Source organism: Pipistrellus kuhlii, unplaced genomic scaffold (genome assembly GCF_014108245.1).
Source record: "Pipistrellus kuhlii isolate mPipKuh1 unplaced genomic scaffold, mPipKuh1.p scaffold_m20_p_5, whole genome shotgun sequence".
Classification (NCBI taxonomy): Eukaryota; Metazoa; Chordata; class Mammalia; order Chiroptera; family Vespertilionidae; genus Pipistrellus; species Pipistrellus kuhlii.
Genome location: NW_023425551.1, coordinates 4,369,133 through 4,389,944, shown reverse-complemented (window position 1 = coordinate 4,389,944; position 20,812 = coordinate 4,369,133). Strand labels below are relative to the sequence as shown.

Here is a 20,812-nt window from a genome sequence, read left to right as displayed (position 1 = left end):
TAGGTAAGATCCTAGGTCTTTTTCATGTATCATTGTTAAATCTTCAAGGCTACCCGCTTTATAAGGTAGGCACAGTGACCCACACTTTGGTCATGAGAAAACAAAGAATTTGAGCAAGACCAGGAGGGACTGTAATACACACTCACATATGTACACACACTAAAGAAGCCCATGGGCCCTGTCAGCGTGGCTCAGCGGTTGAGTGTCGACCTAAGAACCAGGAGACCACGGTTCAATTCCTGGTCAGGTCACATGCTGGGGTTCTGGGCTCCATCCCCAGTGTGGGGAGTGCAGGAGGCAGCTGATCAATGACTCTCTCTCATTGATGTTTCTCTCTCTCTTCCTCTCCCTTCCTCTCTGAAATCAATAAAAATATATTAAAAAGAAAGAAAAAAAAGCCCTTGGAAGATCTGGCATTTGTAAATATGGCATTTGGTGAAGGGCTTATCTTAATATGTAGTCCAGTGGAAGAGAAAAATGACAAGACGTCGAAGACAAAGTTTATTTAAATTCGTGAGCAAAAGCAGATGAAGGCAGCTTTCCATTCCATCCTGCTCAAATCGGCCATGCCCCAGGAAGCCAAAGATGCGTGCTGTACCTGGTGGAGCTTCTCCTGGACAGTCGGAATATTGGTCAGCAGGTCCGTCCACTGGCCGTCTATGTGTGACAGCTCGGAGCGCAGGGCGGCCGTGTCCACTTTCTTTAAGCGGAGGAGCTGGTTCCCAGTGCTCAGAACGGACGACTTCAGGGAAGATTTGGCATTCACTTCCTTGGAAAACTCCTGAAAGAAGGTGCAGAGTTCAAATCAGGATTAAAGAGCCTGGCTTTTTCTTTAAGGAAAAAGACACCAATTGATGACAAAAACAACGTTTCTTTACATCTTGAAGGGGCGTTATGGAAAGCATGGCAGAGAAAAAAACAAAAGCAGCCTACTCTCTTCCGGAATCAGAGCCAACAAGGAAGCCACTACCTATATAGTCCTGAAAGAGGCGATGTTGAGCCAGGTATGCCGCACAATTACTCCACACAGAGTTCCCACCAGGGGTTCTCCAGAACTTGGTGTGGTAAGTTTACCCCCTGACAGCTGGTTTCCTCTCTTTCCTCTCTTCTCCTGCAGATCGGACCTCACCTATCGGCCTGTAAGATGGTACATGTGAGTCCAATGCTTTACATGCTTACCAGGAAAGCATTCAGGTGATCACGGACCATCTCCAGTTCTTGGGGGACGGTCACAGACTGCTGAGTCCAAAACTCCAGCCTGTCTTTTGCCGTCTGCAACCAGTGAACGAGAGCCGCGGACTCACTCTGATATCTGTAAGTACATTGATGAGCCTGTTAGGTATACATCCAATCCCTACTTTCCGCTAACCCATGTCACCCGGCCATGTAATTTTATTTTTTAAAATGTTTATTGAATTTATTAGGGGTGGCATTGGTTACTATAATTATATAGGTTTTGGCGTGCAATTTTATCATACATCACCTGTATTTTATATTGTGTGTTCACCACCCCAAGTGAACTCTCCATTTATCTTCAGTCACCATTTATCTCCTCATTATCTTCTTTTATCTCGCCCATCCCTCTTTCCCTCTGGAAATCACCCAATTGTGTGATTTGCTAATTGGGACCCAATGCTGATCTTAAAGGAGGCATGATAGATTTGGGAGAATAATGCCCTATGTTCAAACTCTCAAATTCTTACTCCCTTAATATTTATGCCTGAGGCAAGTCAGTCTCTCCAAGTTTCAGCTTTCTCCTCTCTAAGCTAAACATAAAAAATGTATTCCCCCTATCCATTCAGGTGGATGCTATTCACACCATATTAAATGACTGTTATTAAAAGCTCCTTAAAATAAAGATGGCATAGAAATAGAGTATTTCACTATGTAACATCACCCCCTCCACTTCTCTTGAATATTCCTCTTGTCCTTGAGAAACTTCATTTTCTCAAAACTACTCTCTCTTCTTTCCCCCTAAGGCCTTACTATAACCACCCATGTGCAGCCAACAGCTCAAAGGTAAGGTACCCGCCTCCCTACCCTCTTTGGATTACATGTTTATACGATTACACTAGAATCCAATTGGGGGCTTTGGATTTGTTTTTATTTGCCAAAATTGGTGACACATTCCTATAGGGACCATGATATCTTTTTTAAGTCCTGTACCCACCAGCCTTATAAATACTCTTTAACACTAATCTAAAAAAGGGGCCAAATAGTCCTTGTATTACCTGGTCCAGTGTTTCAATATCGTTTCCAACCTGTGAAGTTCCTTAGACACCTTGTTAGTACTATTTAGCCAGTGTTCTCCGAGCTGGTTCAGCTGGCTCTCCAGATCTGAGCAGCTAACGGACATCAGAAGGCGCTTCCCGTCATCCAGTGCCTGATAGAGTTTGGGCTGGTATTCATTAAGGCTGGATTTCAAATGCTGAAATGATGAAAAATACTGAGTCAGGAGTTTGGATGACGCACTTTGTCTTTCTAAGGATCGGTTTCTCTGGTAACCATATGTCCCCATCATCCTCAGTCAAACTTCAATTATTTGCACCCAAGTAATGTTGGAAACTTTGAGATGCTTCACCTACTAAATCTAAGTACAGATGTCCTTATTTATTTATTTTGGTGGTGACTTTACATGCATGTAAGCCTATCGAACTATAATTATTTCACCACATAACGTACAGGACATGCCTGGTGGAAGCATGTCCTGTATGAGGAGTACTCTGTCATTTTAAAAAAACACACACACCTGTTAATGTCATAAAACAACAATGATTTTTTTTTTTAAGATAGTTGGATAGCAGGATAAACTACAGAAAATGCTTGGTGGAGACTGAATCTTCAAAAGGAGCTGTCATGAAAAAAAAGAAAGAAAAAAAGAAACCTTCTTATAGTCTATTATAAAACCAGCCCTTAAAATTCATGTGCCTGCAACAACGTCAACAGCCTGAAAGCAAAGTACCGGTGCTTCGTATTTGATTGCAAGTTTGTTTAGATTCTGTGAAGACCATGGGAGCGTTTCAGAAGGAAACGTGGCAACTTCCCACACCGAGAGGCCACGTGGATGCTGACCTGGTAGAGGGTGATCCGATCCGTGAGCCTGTCCTCACTCTCCTCCACCAGCCCCACGCTGGGAATGCTGCCCTCCACCGCCTCCAGCTGCCGGCGGAGCTCCCGCTGGGCCTCCTCCAGATGGGACCACGTCTGGGAACACAACATCAGTCCGTGAGCGAGAAGCCCTCATGAAGGAACAGCATTCCTCTCCGTGTGCAAACTATGCACTTGACAGATTCTCTTTGAAGTTCGGTCAGAGGGAGACGTCGAAGTGGGGGGTTGGCTTTGGGAAGCAAAGGATGGCTCTGAAGCCAGGAATCAGACAGTGACCATGAGAAGCATTAACAACGGCCCGTGGCATCTGCAACTAACTAGCAGCAGGAGCAAGTGACTGGCCATGGACAAGCCACTCAGCTTCTGCGAACCTCATTTTTCACATGTAAACGTGGGAATGATGGCATCTATGTGGTCCATTTGGAGGGTTAAACAGAATGATGTATGCATTATGCCTGGAACACAGTAAGCATCTGATTATCCAATGTTCCTTCTTTACCACGGTAATGAGGAATGCATGATTTAACTAAAAGGAACAGGCTTGTTTACTTCATGTAGGAAGTGAACTACATACATCACACATGCAAATTTAAAAAAGCACAGACATTTAAGAAATATGAATGTATCACATAGGCAGTCTACTAAGGAAAACGCTCATGTGACTTTTTTTAAAATTCAGATTTTTATTTTGTTTTAAATGGGAACTCTTCTTTGCCAATCACTTGAAGTTCACTTCAATGATTTATGGCAAAGGTCAGCTGTTTTTCAGCCCGCCTCTCAAATCCCATACCTCGTCCTGCCCAGTGTGAAGGCAGACCCATGCAGCTGCCTCTGAGCGTGGGGAAGGCTTTATCAGAATGCGAATGGGAAACTCAGAGGGGGCAAGGCCACACGTGATGCTGCTGCTTCTCGGAGTTCTGAGGTTACAGGAGGCAAATGGCAGGAATAACTGCCCTGCCTTCCTGGGCTGCTTGGCAGCAGGGGTTCTGCTGCAGGGGAGGGCGCTGCCTTCAGCTCTCACCTCTAGAATGTACTCCAGCTCCACGCCCCTTTTGTGAGCCCCCTTCAGGACAGCTGAGGCCTGCGCCATCACTTCTGCGTGCAGCTGAGTTTCCTGCAGGGCCGCAAAGCTGATCATCTTTCTGAAGAGCGTCTCCGTCAAAACCATGTGGGACTCCAGACCCTGGAAGTATTCCTGCAATTTTTCAGGCAGAAAGAGATCAGCGACTCATTCCTATACTACCATCGGATAGCATTGCTTCACGCGGGGAAGCTGATGGTACGCAGCTGATGTGTGACACTGTCCCATTGCTGCTGGCCTCCACCTTACCCCAGCGGAGGCAGGGGCTCCTGACTGGTCTCTCTGGTTCCCCCACCATGAGCATCAGACAGGGCTATGCCCTACACAGGGCCCTTCAGACGTAACCAGCCTCTGCTCTCCGAATCCTTCCTCCCTGCGGTCTGGGCTTCCTTCCTGACCTGACCTACCTCTCACTGACTCCACCTTCCACACTGGCCTCCCTTGTCCCTCGCACATCTTAGTTTTCATTCTCCATCCGGGCCTCTGTTTATCCTCCTGACTCACCTGACACACTCACAACTCCCTCCCTCTATGGTTGGGCTTGAGTGGTACTATGTATTCTAAATTTCCCTCAGATTATACCTACAAACAAGGAAACTGTAGACTTTGCACCATCCTGCAAATGTGTTTTGAATTGTTCCTTTTTCTGTATCAAAGGGCCCAGATGCAGGGATAGGGTTTATCCCACTTCCTGTTGCCAGCACCACAGGTAGAACTGAAGGACTGAGAATCTATACGCAGTAATATTTAGTGTGTGCTACATGCCAGGTACTCTATCGGCACTTGACTAAACTCATTTACTCCTTACAACTCTTTGAGGCAGGCAGATGTATTTTCCATTTTACAGATGGGGACACTGCACGGTCCAGTCTATGTAACTTGCCCAAGGTCACTGCCGAGCTAGCTCCCCCTCGGAAAATGCTAACTCCCTCTCAGAAAATACTCTGGTCAGGAGGAGCTAGAACCATCTTTTTAAATCAACCATCAATTATTTTACCATAGAAACTTAAAGTTGGAAGAGAACGTGGACGTCACAGAGCTCAAATTTCATGGGGAGCTGAAATTCCTTTTACAGCCCCATCTCCCTCTGACAGCCTTGGATGGGCTTCTCGTGGCCAGGAGGGCTGTCAGTTCAAGGCAGCTTACTCCTCTCAGCGCTCTTCATCTATGGAGCTTAATTTCTCTGTTATTTATAGTCATTGATCCTAGTCTCTTCTCTGGAGAAACTCAGGAGATTATTTTATTATTAGGGTCAAAGATTTGAGAAAAACCAGCTGTGAACTTTAAAGCAATGTTTTCAAAGCCAAATGATAAGGCCTTCATAAATCACAAAGTTTCGTAAAAAAAACCTCTGGGAAAAACAGCAAGAAGTCTAATAGTAATAAAAAATAAAAATAAAAATCTACCTTGAGAAGCCACCAGAGAGCTCCATGATAGGAGAAAGTTAACCATCTGTAACCCAACAGGAATTTGAAAGTTTCCCTATAGGAACTTCCAGTAGCCTTGGAGTTTGGGGTTCTGAACTGGCAAAATTATTGCTAATCATGCAAGAGTTACCTTTGTGAGTGCATTAAATAGGCATGGCTGAATTAAGGAGCAGGGTCTAACTTGAACTTGGTACGGCACAGACTGCTGGAGCAATCGCAGGCCTACCAAGTGTGATTATGTGGCAGAAGGACCTATTGTCCCCAGAAGGAAACTCTTGCAGCCACAGCAACTAAAGGAGCATGTGTTTAGGGCCATAAGAGCCGGGCGCCACAGGTGGGAGAAAGCAACCCATTCCCAGAGCAGAGCAAGGAGTCCTTGGCCAGAGAGAGAAAACACTCAGAACCAGATGAACAAATGGGCATAAAAAACTCAAAGGGAAAGAGCAGTTAAGAGGGAAGCTGGGCTCCTTTGAAGAGGGTCCCCGAGTTTCCCATTTTATGAGGTGAGAAAGCCCGCCTGATGCTGTGAGGGAGGGCTACTTAAAATCACTGCTGAGGTTGGTATTCTTTTTTAACTGATAACATTATAGAGCACAGCCTCTGTAATTGTTCTATGCTACTGAATGCCAGTGGGTTTGCGTACACATGTGTCTGCCATTTTAAAGATTTGAGTGTACAAGTAGGAACCCCTAAAAGATTGAAAATATTGTGTTTTACTCAATATTTACAGTCAGTGAGACTATGCTTGCACAAGTATATCCTCCCTCTCTACCTTATGTTTGTCAAGGAGCTGTTGGACTTCCTCTTTGGAAGACACGATCATTTTCTGGTCGCCTGCCATCTTCTCTTGTCCAGTTTCCAGGAGGTCGGCCAGATCTTGCAGGGCCCTCTCGTACTGACTCTTGAGTGCGAGGTTCTGGTTCAGTCCACTTCGCCGAGAGCCAATGGTCATCATCAGTTCATCGTACATGTCCTTAGAAACAGACACAGCAGCATTCAAGTGATGTGGAGGCTCCTCTCTAAAAGCACATTACTACCAAACCCACAACCCAAGGACGTGCAGTCAGGTGTCTGCCTATGGTGATGCTCTGTGTAATGGGCATCCGTCCACCTGCCTTACTCAGAATCCCCACCTCAAAAACTTCTTTCGAAAAAGATAAGCTATCCCAGTAGTTGAGTATTGACCTATGAACCCAAAGGTTTAATTACTGGTAGGGCACTTGCCCAGCTATGGGCTTGAACCCCAGTGTGGGGCATGTGGGAAGCAACTGTCCCATCATTGATGTTTCTCTCTCTCTCTGTCTCCCTCTCCTTCTTTTCTGAAATCAATAGAAAAATAATTTTTTTAAAAAAAAGCTATTTTTTTAACATTACAAAGGATATGCAAAAACATTGCCTAGAAATGACACATGGGGTAGATTTAACCAGTCTTCTTGGAATGTCAGTGTTTGTGGTGAGATGTGGGATCAAAAATTGTTCATGGAGCCAAAACTGGTTTAGCTCAGTGGATAGAGTGTTGGCCTGTGGACTGAAAGGCCCCAGGTTTAATTCTGGTCAAGGGCATGTACCTTGGTTGCAGGCACATCCCCAGGAGGGGGTGTGCAAGAGGCAGCTGATCGATAGTTTTCTCTCATCGATGTTTCTAACTCTCTATCCCTCTCTCTTCCTCTCAAGAAAAATGTATTTTAAAAATTGTTCATGGAGGTGAAGGGAAATGCCCCAGAAAATGTAATTCTGATTTTTATAATATTTTCAACATTCATCTATTTTTAGATTAATCGAATATAGTATCTTTAACATTTCGGATACTAATTAATAATTGGATTTGGGACTCTTCTCCAAATAAAGAGCTTGAGAAGTAGAAGCACTTGCTGGGAGCTGGAAGACTTAAAGACTTGAAAAGGCCATGTTTTTGCCAAATGTGGTGAAATAAATAAATATCTTAACTGGAAAGGCTTTTTAGGAGACGATGATACACCAAACACAGAATTTATTAGAGCCTTATGGACCTGATTAATGTGCCATGTGAAGGTTTAGAGGCCAACCATGTCCGAGCTGGAAGGTCCAACTCTAAGGGCTGTTTACAGCCCTGACATTGGCTCTTGCACCTGACGTTAACCATGTCGGAAACTGTCTAGAAAGGACAGAGCAGAGGCAGTGGGCTATGACACTGCGAAATGTCAGATAGTGGAGTGAGACACTCACAATAAAAACGCTCTTGTAAAAATAAGAGCTATTTTATTTTCTTAAGAGGAAGGACCTGTGGACCTGGACTGGATTCATGCTAGTACTTTTCCAACGGTCCGTAATAGGCGTGCAGAGCAAATGTGTGTATATGTGTTACCATGCACATTGTTTTCCTTAACATAACTTAACTGTATTGCTCATCAAAGGATACATTTTTGCTGGTGTGATATTCCAGGCTCGGCCTACCACCCGGATAGCAGATTCTTGCCTTAAGTGCCTATCCAGGAATGCAAGTAAGCTCATGTTGCCCTCTGCTCCTGAGTGAGGCCAGAAGATCTGTGTAGATTTCAGCTTCCTCCTGATTTAAGTTTTTGTTTTGTTTTGGAACTGACACAGTGTCTGATAAAAACCACTCTTTAAATACAGAGTAGATCTCCCTTTCTTAACTTTTCTAGGTTGCACTGATAATAATTTTACAGTAGATATATAATATAGTACACCAAAATACACCACAGTGGTCAACCATCGAAATAATAACAAATTATTTTTTTTTTAAATCTTAGACCCTTGGGAATACAATTTTTTTATTGCATTAAATATAGTAAAATTTCAGAAGATTTTCTAAGAGTTACTTGGGAGGAAGATTAGAACTTAAATGATCTGGATTTTATAGAGAAAAACCAAGAAAATAGAGAAAATACTTTTTTCTTGCTCTCTAGTTAGGGTGCATCATTGAATGCCATTGGTAGACAATCATACCTGGAGTTTGGAGAGTTCTTGCAGGGCAGGCTGCTCAATCTGCAACTTGTCACCACGCTTTTTTAATTCAGCAATTCCTGCATCCAGTTCCTTCAGCCCATCTTCAGCCTGCTGTATTGCCTAGGTAAAATTTATGACATTTCATCAAAACTCCCATGAATAATTTTCCACAAAAAAGTATAACTACCATGTCTCCTTATTTATTCCTCTTCTGTCCACATAAAACAATACAGCCAAAAAAACTCATTGCAATACAACATAAAAGCCATGGTCACATGATGTGGGAAAGAGAAGGCGGCCCTTTTTTACGCTACAGATCAGCTATCTTAAAGGTGAGGAGGTGAGAGGGGCTGAGAATGGATGGTTGGGAGAACACCACCTTCCTTCAAAGAAAGAAAAATTCATGAATAGTGACACCTCAAAAAGAAGCACAATGTATAACATTAGAAAAAGGTATCTGCCTGGGATTGTCTAGGGGAGAGATAGGGAAACTTTTATCTGCCAAGGGCCATTTGAATATTTATAACATCACTCTCAGACCATACAAAATTATCAACTTAAAAATTATCTGCTATATTTGGCCAAACATTTAATTAACTCACCCCTAATGCCTTGGCAGGGCAAGACCAAATGATTCCATGGGCCTTATATGGCCCGGATTATGAATATTCCCCAACGCTAGTGTAGGGAATCATGTCTGGTTTCCTGAAGTGCATTCTGAGCATCTTTGAAAACATGTGACTGCATGGTTTCCCCAAGAAGCAGAAAATCACACAATTGACAAGTATTACGGCGGCTGCTAGTGCTAAGCCTTGTCTTCCCACAGCAAGGTGTGTAGAGACAGAACAAGATCTCATCCGGGTCTTCCAGGAGCTAACTGTCTGGTTGGGAAGCCAGAACAAATATGCAAAACCATTATGTACTAAATAACCCTGACACAAGCCATCCCTGTAAGAGCACTTGGGAAACGGGAGAGCCCAGGGAGTCCTGGAGCAGAATGAGTAGGCTTTTGGAAAAAATGCAACCTCAGTTGCCCTTGAAGAATGAAAAGAACATGAATCCCAGATGGTAGATAAAAACCATGTGCCCCGTTTTCTCTCCTGAATCCCCACTACCACCACAGCAAATGTTTTGTTGGCTTGTTTTGGGGGTGTTTCCCCCACCCCCCCAATATATCTACAAGAACAAAGCAGAAGGAAAGAAGACAATACCAACAAAATTGTGGAAGCTAGAAATCAGAAAGATAGATGATAGTTGACTTAAGACATTCTAAGAAAGCTGAATCCTAGTCCAGCAGAGGATCTTCATCCCCAAGTTTACAGCCACAGGGGTCTCTGGCACTCTGGTGAAGTGGGTGCTGAATAAGGAGGGTTGGTGAGAAGCTCTTTATAGAGAAGTTAAGTCTGGCTGGTGTTGCTCAGTGGTTGAGTGTTGACCTATGAATCAGGAGGTCATAGTTCGATTCCCAGTAAGGTTACATGTTTGGGTTGCAGTCTCAATACCCAACAGGGGGTGTGCAGGAGGCAGCCAGTCAATGATTCTCTCTCATCATTGATGTTTCTACTTCTCTTTCCCTCTCCCTTCTTCTCTGAAACAATAAAAATACATATTTTATTTGAAAAAAAAAGAGAGAAGTTAAATTCCCAGATCTCTTCCTCATTCCACACTGCCCCTTCCCTGGTGAAAGATGGAACATTGATTTTCTGGAAAAGGTAAAACACAAACAGTCTCTAGACTGAGGGCACCAGACATAGCTGTGGGTTTGAGTACTTGATTGAAAGCAGAGGGATAAAGTGAATGCCCACTGAATGGTGAATGTGAAGTCCCTGTTTCTTCTAGAGAATGGGAGCCAGATTTCTATTCTCCAGAGAGGAAGAAGAAAAAAATATGAAAAGACCACCTAAAAGTCTGGCACAAGGATTCTCCAGCAAATAGCCCACACAGACCACCCTTCAGTAGATCTCAACATGGTCAAGCCCATCATAGTTGCCCCTTTGCTGTTTAGTCTTGCATCTAAATAGTCAGCAAAGAATTTCCTAAGAAATGCCTCCAACACGAGACAGAAACCCAAATAAGCAAACAAATAAAAATAACCAATTATACAGGAAAAATAAAACTTCAATGAACAAATAATACACCCAGAGAGATTACAAAGGATAATGCATTCATTGAAAAAACAAAAACAAACAAAAAGGCCCTGGCCGGTGTGGCTCAGCTCATTGGGCATTGTCACACTCAATGAAAGATTGCTGGTTTGATTCCCATCAGGGCACATGCCCAGGTTGGGGGCTCCATCCCTGGTAGGGGGTGTGTAGGAGGCAGCCAATGAATGATGGAAACCCTGCCCTCTGACCATGGCACTGTCCTGGCAGCCCTCCGGAAGGAGAATCTGGCCCCCACACTTAATCTCACCGTCCAACATCCCCAGCGGTTTCCCACTGCCAGTTCCCGAGGGGAGACATCCAGTGTGTGTGAGATGATCCACGAGGGTGAGACACTGTGTATTTCATTGACATCCAGCCAGACTCATTTTCAATTCCCACTTCTGTTTCTGCATGTGCTTTATAACACAGTACTTGCTTACAGATTATAAATGAGTAAATATTCATGTATTTGTGGTATGTGCTTGTTCAACTAGTGAGGTGTGCGATCAATGAAGTTCAGACACCAGTGATTTAGAGACTAAAGTCCAAATCCTCTGACATGCAATGGCCCTAACTACAAGGTGCCTCTAATGGTCTCATCCAGCCTATTTCCCCTCAATCCCATTGACTCCTCATAAGCTCAGCTAACAAGGGCCACTCACTGTCCTCCTGCAGACCTCTAGACTATCTCCCTATGCCTTTGTTCTTGCTGTCCCCTCCTGTGGATTCCTTTCTTCCAGTCCCTGTGTGTCCCGACTCCTAAGTCCAGTTCCGATTTCCCTGTGGAGACTCTTCCCTGCCCTCACCCCTCTGAGGCAAACTACCCCTCTCCCAATGTCCACAGTGCCCCTCTGTGCTGCCTCCGGGGCAGGCTGACTTCCTGCCCAGGTCACTGACATTCACGCCTAATCTCGTCAGGGGACACACTTCTCCAGGTCAGCAGCTGTCATGCCACCTTTTCCCAGCTCACATTTCCCAGTGCCGTGCAGGCCTAAGTGAGAGAGTCAGTGTAACCTGGCCAGGGATTCAAACCCAGCTCTCACAAACAAAACAGTGACAAACAAAGTCACAGAGGTAAGCCATAGATCTCGCCCAGATGACTTGACATTTCACAGTAAATCCGATCGGCTCTATGCGTTAGCTCTTCTGGAAAAAGGCAGCTGTAAATACCTCTATCTGCTCCGCCACGGGCTGTTCAAACACATTGGCCAGTTTCTGCAGAAGCATGTACTTGCTGTCAGCCAGCGACGTACACAGCACCTTCAGATCATTCTAGGGGGTGAGAAATAGGAAGACTTAGCATGTGTGCCGGGGAATTCAAATGGTTATAAACATAACACACACTTTTAGGAATAATATACAGGAGTGGGAACTTTATGTCCAGAGATATCAATACAGTTCTAGGGGAAGGTAAAAGAAACTGGTAACAAATTTAATGCTAAATTTGACTTCTGAATTATCGTTACACAAACCATTCCCAGCACAATATACAAGGAGGCGAGGCATCCAAATAAAAAAGCACTACCAGTCAGCCTGAACTTCTTTTTATGTCTGAAGTCAATGTGCACATTTAAACATCCCAGCAGAAATAGCACACTCATGACTTCTACCTAGTAAAACCACCTATTGATGTTACCCTGATTTGGGAAGAAAATAAAATTCCTAAGAATCATACGATTCCTTTCTTCCTCTCTCCTCTCCTTCTCTCTCCCCCTCACTTTCTGCTTTCCCTTAGTTTCAAAAAATGTTCACAAGCTTATAAAAAGCCATCCAGAAGTTTAGAAAAGAACATGGTTCATTATGGCCAAAGACATATTAAGAGAAAACACCAAAGACCCTAGCCATGCCTTTTGTCCACAAACATCACTCACTTAAAAGTCCAAATATGCCCTGGCCGGTAGCTCAGATGGTTAGAGCAGCACCCTGATAGCCAAGGTCTGGGTTCAATCCCCGGGTTCCTCCCTCTCTCTCTCTCTCTCTCTCTCTCTCTCTCTCTCTCTCTCTCTCTCTCTCTCTCTCTTTCTCTCTCTCTCTCTCCTTCTCTCTCCCTCCCTAAAATAAATCAATAAATAAAATGTTCACGTATTTATATTGAGTTAGAGTTGTACAAAAAGCAAATAGCTACCAGAATTTTGGTATTCAGTTTTAAAGGGAATAATGAACTAGAACAAAGCTGGAATGATAAAATGTTTAATCATGCCCTTCCCCACCCCATATCAGCAAATCCCTTGTTGGTTGGTAAATGTGTCCGATGGGCTGGATGTCTGTCCCAGGGTGAAGTTGATCACATCTTCTCCACTGGGGGCAAGTCAGATACAAGTGCCCAAAACCAAGATGAAAATCTGGCCATCTCACAAGGAGAAGGACAATCCCAGCAAGGAAGAAAAATCAACTTTCATCACCACACAGAATGTCAGGCTAGCCCTGGCTGGTTGGCTCAGTGGATAGAGAGTCAGGCTGTGAACTGAAAGGTCCCAGATTTGGTTCTGGTCAAGGGCACATGCCTAAGTTGTGGGCTTGATCCCCAGTAGGGGGCATGCAGGAGGCAGCCAATCAATGATTCTCTCTCATTGATGTTTCTATCTCTCTTTCCTCTTCCTTCCTCTGTGAAATCAATAAAAATATATTCAAAAAACAACTACAACAACAACAAAAACCAAAATGTCAGGCTAAAAAGCAAAATTGTGAGTGGATTGTGCAGTAAATTATAATTTTTTTAAAGCAATGAACAGGAGAATTAGAAAAAATCATGTGATTCTAAAAGGCAGTAGCTGTCACTAACCCAAACCCACACCAATCTGAAAGCCCAGCTGCAGATTAAATAGGAAAATGTAATAACAGCACTGGAAAAATGGTGCTAGAAACAAGGGTTTTGCTTATGAGATGTGATATTGTTTGCAGCACCACAAAACCCTATGAGGCAGTCAGTAGGGTGTGATTTAAGAGTTTTGGACACAAAGGCTGAGAGGTGGTAAGGTAATAGACCAGTACATAACAAAGCCAGAACTTGAACTCAAGGAGACTGGCTTTGGAGACTTTGTACTTTCTTTTTAAATATATTTTTATTGATTTCAGAGAGGAAGGGAGAGATAGAAATATCAATGGTGAAGAGAATCATTGATCAGCTGCCTCCTGCACACCCAACACTGGGGACTGAGCCCACAACCCAGGTATGTGCCCTGACCGGGAATTGAAAAGTGACCTTCTGGTTCATAAGTCGATGCTCAACCACTGAGCCACACTGACCAGGTCGGACCATTCTTTTATTATTTTTTAAATAAATTTTATTGATTTCACAGAGGAAGGGAGAAAGAGAGTGTGTTAAAAACAAATATCAGAGAGACACATTGATTGGCTGCCTCTTGCACACTGGCTACTGGGGATGGAGCCCAAATCCTGGCACATAACCTGACAGAGAATTGAGCCCAGAACCTCTTGGTCCTTGGGGTGAAGCTCAATCCACTGACTAAGCTGGGCTGCAGACTTTGTTCTTAATTTTTGCTCTTGACTTTGCAAAATGGATATTAGAACAAAGCTTAACTATTAAGGATCTTGTGAAGATTAAAGACAAGAGTACATGTGAAAATATTTTGTAAATAAAAAAAAATGACACACAAAAAAAATGATTAAATTTTAGTTTGTAGTTTTAAGAATATAAATTACCTGAAGGCAGTGGTAATTTGCCCCTCTAAAACAATCATTTAATCAAGGCATATGGCCCGCCGGTAGTGAGTTTGACATGCTTGCTCCAGATATATACCCAGAAAATCCCTTGTGTCTTGGCTAATGCTACATTTATTTAACATTTTACACTATTTTTTTTAATAAAACATTGTACATAAAATTCTTGGTCCTAATCACAGATATCCATTTTATAAAACTTCTATGTCTGTTGAAAATAAAATTCAATTAAAACTTACGTATTCCCAAAGGGAACTTTTTATTAGGAATGAAAATCAACACTGAACGGTTATCAGCCACTTTCGCATTTGCTGAAATTTAAAGTCCTAGGAAAAGTTTCATAAGCACACAGTTCCTCTCTTGGCAACATTCTCCAGTCTGGGGCTGAAGGCAGTGAGCCTGAGGGGTGAGGACCGGGAAGTAATGCAATATGTTTGAACGCAGGTGGAACTCATTAGCCCCAGTCCCTTATAGCAGGCCTGCTATTGGAGGCCCGGCTTCCCTTTGTATCACAGCCCTGCCTGCATGTTTCTTTGGTTAGATGTTTTAAACACTACTATTATCAACTGGAAATTGTAATTATGCTGTGCCATAAATATGACTTTTATTGGTTGGATTTAAATTCCTATTTCAGCCCTGAATGTAGCTAACTGCTTTTCCCCAAGTTTATTCTCCATTCCTGGGAGAATAAAACTCAGTTTTGTAATCCGAGTTCAATCTCCTAGTTTTTCTGTAATGTTCTTGCTCCTCATTGTTCATATGAAGAAGTAAAATAGGTCTTGGTGTATCATATCTCAATCAGACATCCTGTTTAGGACACCCTCCCTGGCTTCTGCTTAGAGCAAACCAATAACTCTTTCCGTGGAGGATAGGCAACCTGTTGACAATGCCTTACCTGGAAATTTAGTACTTGCTGAAGTCTTTCCTTCATCTGATGACATTGCTGATCTACCACAGAGTCTAACAAGGATAACCTCCCCAAAAGACATCCCAGAGTGTCTTCAATGACATCGCGGTTATCACTGTTCTCCGGAAACGCTTGGGAAAACAAGTTCTTGTTCTTATCCATTCCTTCTGACATCTCCTTAATGTCTTTGGCCAGTGTCTAGGGTTGATCAAAAAGAAGAGCATTGGAATGTTCAGACCCAGGAATCTATACACAAATCAAGTCTTTATCCCCTTAGGGAGTCCAGTGCTGTATAAGGCCGTACACGCATAGGCATAGGCTGGCAAACCTACCTCTTGGTTGGAGAGGCAAGTCTCGGTTTCTTCTGGTGTAAGGGCCGTAGCCAAAAGTAAACGTTCTTCGACATCATCCAGCCACATGGAGGCAGCCGAAACTCCATCATACAACTTCTGTTCCAAGTGAATGTTCTGCTTCTTTGTCCCTCCGCCCTGGAAAAAAGAAGTGGAAGAAGGAATTAAGTACAGTGTTTTGAGGAACCAAAGAAAATTACCAGGATGAGACTTTGGAGTTTAGGGTCATTCATTAGGGTTGGGTCTCAAGAATCATGCCCAGGGATGGGAAACCTCACGAAGACCAAGATCCATGAGCAAACTCAGAGCACAGCCTTACCTGGGATGAGACCTCCTCAAAGGCCTGGTTCAACCCATCCAGCAAGGATGTCACTGCGGATTTGTCGTGGGCTGGCCCATCGCCTTTGTACAGCGGCACGCCAGCCAGGAGCCGGTTCGGCCTGCTGAAAAGCTGCAGACAAACAGGGGCAGCTTACGGAAGAGCACATGCACTGTGTCCGGGTTCCTCAGACCCAAAGGGAAGTCCTAGAATGTACCCCGTTCATGCTGCTGCTGTGGAAAGGTCCAGGTGAGTGCTAGCCCAGGACACAGGACTAGTATTTATTGTCAAAAGCCTGCTGGGCCATGGCTGTGGTGAGCCTGGCAGGCCTGCCTGGGGTCTGGCCTCACTCACTAGCTCTCCAAGGTGTCCATTCCTCTGACTCTCTGGCTTCTTCTTGGAGCAAACTAGTAGCTATTTATCTGGAACCTTCTGTTGCTATGTTCAATTCCATTGGGTGTGGCTTGATTGGCTGAGCCAAGTTCAAAGTCACTCAGTACCTACCCATCTTGCAAATCAGCCTGCACCTGGTTTACAGGAGCAATTCCAGTTGACCGCTGGCTTCCCTGTCTTTTAGAACCACCGAGGCCCCCATGGTGTCTCATTAAGGTCCTCTGAAACTATTACATACTAGAAGTAGCCAGGAAAAATAAGATGACTTGACAATTTAGTTCCAGATTCTTGGGATTTCTTTTATCCTAGATGGATATACATCCCTAATTTGCATCCCTAATTTTCAAAGTCGTAAAAAAGGGGGGAAACACAATTTAATGATTTATGCTAATGAGTAATCAGGTATGGATTATCTCTGAGGAAAAACGGTACCTAGAAATCAAATTTTCACAAATAAACATGTAATTAATTACTAGAGGAAATGTGAAATGGGCTTGTTAAGAAAAATGTAGGAAGAATCATTTGTTTCGCATCTTCTTTTACATTGAAAATGAGAATACATAGAGGACGGTAGTTATACTATCTCAGCTGTGCTGTGCATCTCCTACAAGGGTGAGGACAGAAGAGAGAAACGTGCGGTACCACTTGCTCTTGCTCCTGCGCCAGGGCGTCCCGCAGCAGCCTCTGCTTGGCGCTGACTTCCTGCTGGAGGCTCTCCCACTTCATCCGCATCTGGCCTTCAGCGGGGGCCTTCTCTCCTTCCCGCCCCAACTCCTGGGATGACACAGCAGGTTTTTCACTATTAGAGGAATAAACAATCCAAGTTTACCATGTGGGCAAAAAGGTGATCACGTACAGCGTGCACAAGCTGTGGCCTCTGAAATGAGAACCAGATGACTTTAGTTATTAGCTCACACTTCCGGAAAAATAAATTTCAATAAAAAATGGGAGACTAACCATCAACAAATATAGGATCATGCAACTGGGGCCACAATCACTTAAATACATTGAAAATAGCTCAACATTTAAAAATACATTGAAAATAGCTCAACATTTAAAAATACATTGAAAATAGCTCAACATTTAAAAATACATTGAAAACAGCTTAACAGTAAAGATAAAAATAATTGGGGATCAGAAAGTCTATGGATTTGTATTCTTTGACAAATAGCCCACAACTCAATTAAAAACTGTAAAAATGCTACTTGGTCTCTGCGAGTTTTGACCCCGAGTGAAAGGCCAGGTTTGAAGATGTGGATTAGGTAGGGTTCAGGGCAGGAGAGGAAGGGACCTGCACCTCATCCTTCAGGTCAAGCAGCAATGTGCATCTGAGCATGACTGTGGCTCTTAGGGTGACACAGAGCCGAGTTTTAAATCCCTGCACCATATGCTGTGCACTTGAAACTAATGTAATATTGAGTGTCCACTAATTAGCAAACATTAAAAATAAATGCGCATCAGCCCAGCCAGCATGGTTCAGTGCTTGAGTGTCCACGTATGAGCCAGGAGGTCACAGTTCGATTCCCAGTCAGGGCATGTGCCCGAGTTGTGGGCTAGATTCCCCCAGTGTGAGGCATGCAGTAGGCAGCCGATCAATGATTCTCTTTCATCATTGATGTTTCTCTCTCTCTCTCCCTTTCCCTTCCTCTCTGAAATCAATACAAAATAAATAACTGCATATTTGATCTGTGACATTCACAACTTTCACAACCTCTCTGTGAAGAAGATAGGCCCTTCTTATACTAATTCCACGGAGGAGCACAGCAGGGCTCAGAGCTGAGTTACTTTTCCATGGTGCCAGCAGTTGAACTAGAATAAAATCCAGACCTCCCTCAAAACAGAGGGATCATTCCTCTCTACCGCAGCTCCTTTCCTTTCCAACCCTTAGACTCAAGTCTTCAACTTGAAAATTGCCCAACTTCTGCCGAAACCAGTTTGACTCAGTGGATAGAGCATCAGCCTGCAGATTGAAAGGCCCCAGGTTTGATTTTGGTCAAGGGCATATACCTTGGATATGGGCACATCCCCAGTAGGGAGTGTGCAGGCGGCAGCTGATCGATGTTTCTCATTCATCGATGTTTCTAACTCTATCTCTCTCCCTTCCTCTCTGTAAAAAATCAATAATACATATATATATATATACAAAGAAAATTGCCCAACTTCCTTAGCTTTTCTTCTAATACTCTTCTGTGTATAAGACTTCTCTTCTTCACTCTATAGCAGGACTCAAAGCTCAATGAGTTTGCATGCAGAAGTTACAAAAACAGATCCTCAAGAAAAATCAACATCTTTCGTAGGGAAAATGATGTTGAGGGAAGATAAGTTCTTACAGGGAAAATGTTTTGCAGTTAGATATTTTATAATGTGTTTCTTATTTGATTTTTACAAAACGAACTTATGTTTCTTCTCTGGACAGATATGCTGAGCATATCAAAAAGAAGACAAATAAGTTAGCCCTAAGACTCCCTAGATGTACTCATGCCACACAATAAAATATTCAAAATGCAAGTAAATTATATATCCTAAAGAGAAAAAACTGATGAAAATTTTGCAGGTGTTAAATAAAAGTTTGATTGCGATGTTAGCATTTCTTCAGATGTTAGGGAATCAGTGACCAGAATAGAAAGAGCAGCAGAAACCTACCCAGCACCGCCAGAGGTCTCTGCAGCTGAGTGTTGGATGAGGATTTCCTCCCCACGACTGGCTACTGACCGCAGGAGGCTCTTCTGCTCTGCTAACTGCTGCTCCAACTCCTGCTCAAGGGAAAGAACAATCACACAGCTGTGACTTCATGGGTATCCTCTGCAACCATGCTTCTATGTCTACTACAGCCTCGGAGAACTCGTGCAGCACATGTGTAAGTTTGCATGTTGCATAAAAGGTGTGGTTGAGGGAAAGGCTCACACGTCTCTCCAAACTACTCTACAGCTTTTGTGGCTTTGATAAAACAGACCTGAAAAATCATGAAGAGAAAAAAAGAAAAAAAAATCAATGGAAAATTAACATTTTTCTGGGCAATGGTGCCCTCAAGTGGTACAATGTGAAATTTCAATTTTCTTATTTATTTTATTTATTTATTTATTCATTTTTTATTGTTGGAGGTATTACAAATAGCAGTACATATGTCTTCTTTTTTCCCCCATGAAATTTCAATTTTCAAAATGAATTGAAAGTCCTTGCTGGGACTGGTTTGGCTCAGTGGATAGAGCGTCGGCCTGTGGACTGAAAGGTGGGGTTCGATTCCGGGCAAGGGCATATACCTAGGTTGTGGGCACATCACCAGTGGGGGCTGTGCAAGAGGCAGCTGATCGATGATTCTCTCTCATTGATGTTTCTAACTCTCTATCCCTCTCTCTTCCTCTCTGTGAAAAATCAATTAAAAAATATATATATATATGAATTGAAAGTCCTTGAGATCAGCTGTTAATTCCCTGCTTACTTGATAAATTTGATTATCAATGAATTCAGTTTTACTTTTTCATTTTTTGTGATAAATGCCTTTGCTCTTTGAAAAAATAATTTAATATGCCTAATTCATAAAGTTAAGGTGTCAATGAGGAATCATTCCTATTCATCACAGCTCATTTTTTTCACTAGGCTATAATTTAACAATTTGCAATCCAATGTTGTGATGGTATCTACTTGGAAGTAGAAAATAAATTACATTTATTTAAAAACAAACAAACAAACAAAAAAACAACAACAACCATGTAACTCAGACTTTCACCAATTCTCAGAGGCCTTCTTGAGGTTTTTATTAGATAAAATAGTCTGAAATTGGGGCAAGTTGGAAAAACAGAGCAGATAATCTTGATTTTCTTAAAAGAATAGAGTTTAAAATGACCAAGCACAAAAAAACAACAACAACAACAAAAAACAGAGACTAAAACAAATAAACAAACCACAGAAAAAGGCCCAAGCATTCCAGTGGTCACAGGGAGATATGCTGAACCCTTTAGCCCGTCCCTGCGAAGAGCAGGCAAAGGCGCATTCTGTCTTTGGAACACAGGAAACTGGCCTTCTAAGTGTCTCCCTCTGGTGTGGGCTTGGCACTCCTGCAGGCTGGAGAGAGGTAGGAAGTGCTTTACCTTCTGTTGCTGGAGACTGCTCTGCCGCTGGAGGGCCCATGAGGAGCGCGCTTGGGCCAGCCAGTCCTGGACTCCGGGCCTCTGGGCAGCAGCTGGGTCACCGTCGCTGTCCTCCTTCTCCTGTGCTGCTCCCTGGTTTGAAGGAGACAGAAATCAAGAGTCATACCGCTCCCAGGAAAGCCCTGACCAGAGCGGAGCGGCAGCTGCTTCGGTGTGGTCTCAAAAACACCAAAGCGGCTCCGTTTGGAGGTGAAACCATATTTTTTTTAAAAATGGCCCTAGCTGGGTTGGCTCAGTAGAAAGAGTGTCAGCCTGTGTACTGAAGGGTACTGGGTTCGATGCCAGTCAAGTGCCTGGGTTGTGGGCTT

The 20,812-nt window shown here is 43.3% G+C and overlaps 1 protein-coding gene across 4 annotated transcripts in view; it reads right to left on the bottom strand.

The window, feature by feature from the left end:
* The window catches only part of SYNE1 (spectrin repeat containing nuclear envelope protein 1), a 373,726-nt gene that overhangs the window by 85,134 nt on the left and 267,780 nt on the right, over positions 1 to 20,812 (bottom strand). For 3 of the 4 annotated variants that reach the window (XM_036414424.2, XM_036414425.2, XM_045573412.1), the window contains 14 exons: positions 20,445 to 20,576; positions 19,000 to 19,109; positions 16,999 to 17,155; positions 15,964 to 16,095; positions 15,627 to 15,782; positions 15,283 to 15,492; positions 11,877 to 11,978; positions 8,563 to 8,682; positions 6,389 to 6,589; positions 4,130 to 4,303; positions 3,073 to 3,204; positions 2,232 to 2,428; positions 1,180 to 1,312; positions 599 to 781 (listed from right to left, as the gene is read on the bottom strand). In XM_036414424.2, the coding sequence (XP_036270317.1) occupies positions 599 to 781; positions 1,180 to 1,312; positions 2,232 to 2,428; positions 3,073 to 3,204; positions 4,130 to 4,303; positions 6,389 to 6,589; positions 8,563 to 8,682; positions 11,877 to 11,978; positions 15,283 to 15,492; positions 15,627 to 15,782; positions 15,964 to 16,095; positions 16,999 to 17,155; positions 19,000 to 19,109; positions 20,445 to 20,576 (2,139 nt within the window). The remainder of the gene's footprint in view (positions 1 to 598; positions 782 to 1,179; positions 1,313 to 2,231; positions 2,429 to 3,072; positions 3,205 to 4,129; positions 4,304 to 6,388; positions 6,590 to 8,562; positions 8,683 to 11,876; positions 11,979 to 15,282; positions 15,493 to 15,626; positions 15,783 to 15,963; positions 16,096 to 16,998; positions 17,156 to 18,999; positions 19,110 to 20,444; positions 20,577 to 20,812) is intronic. The other variant, XM_045573413.1, reaches the window with a different exon arrangement.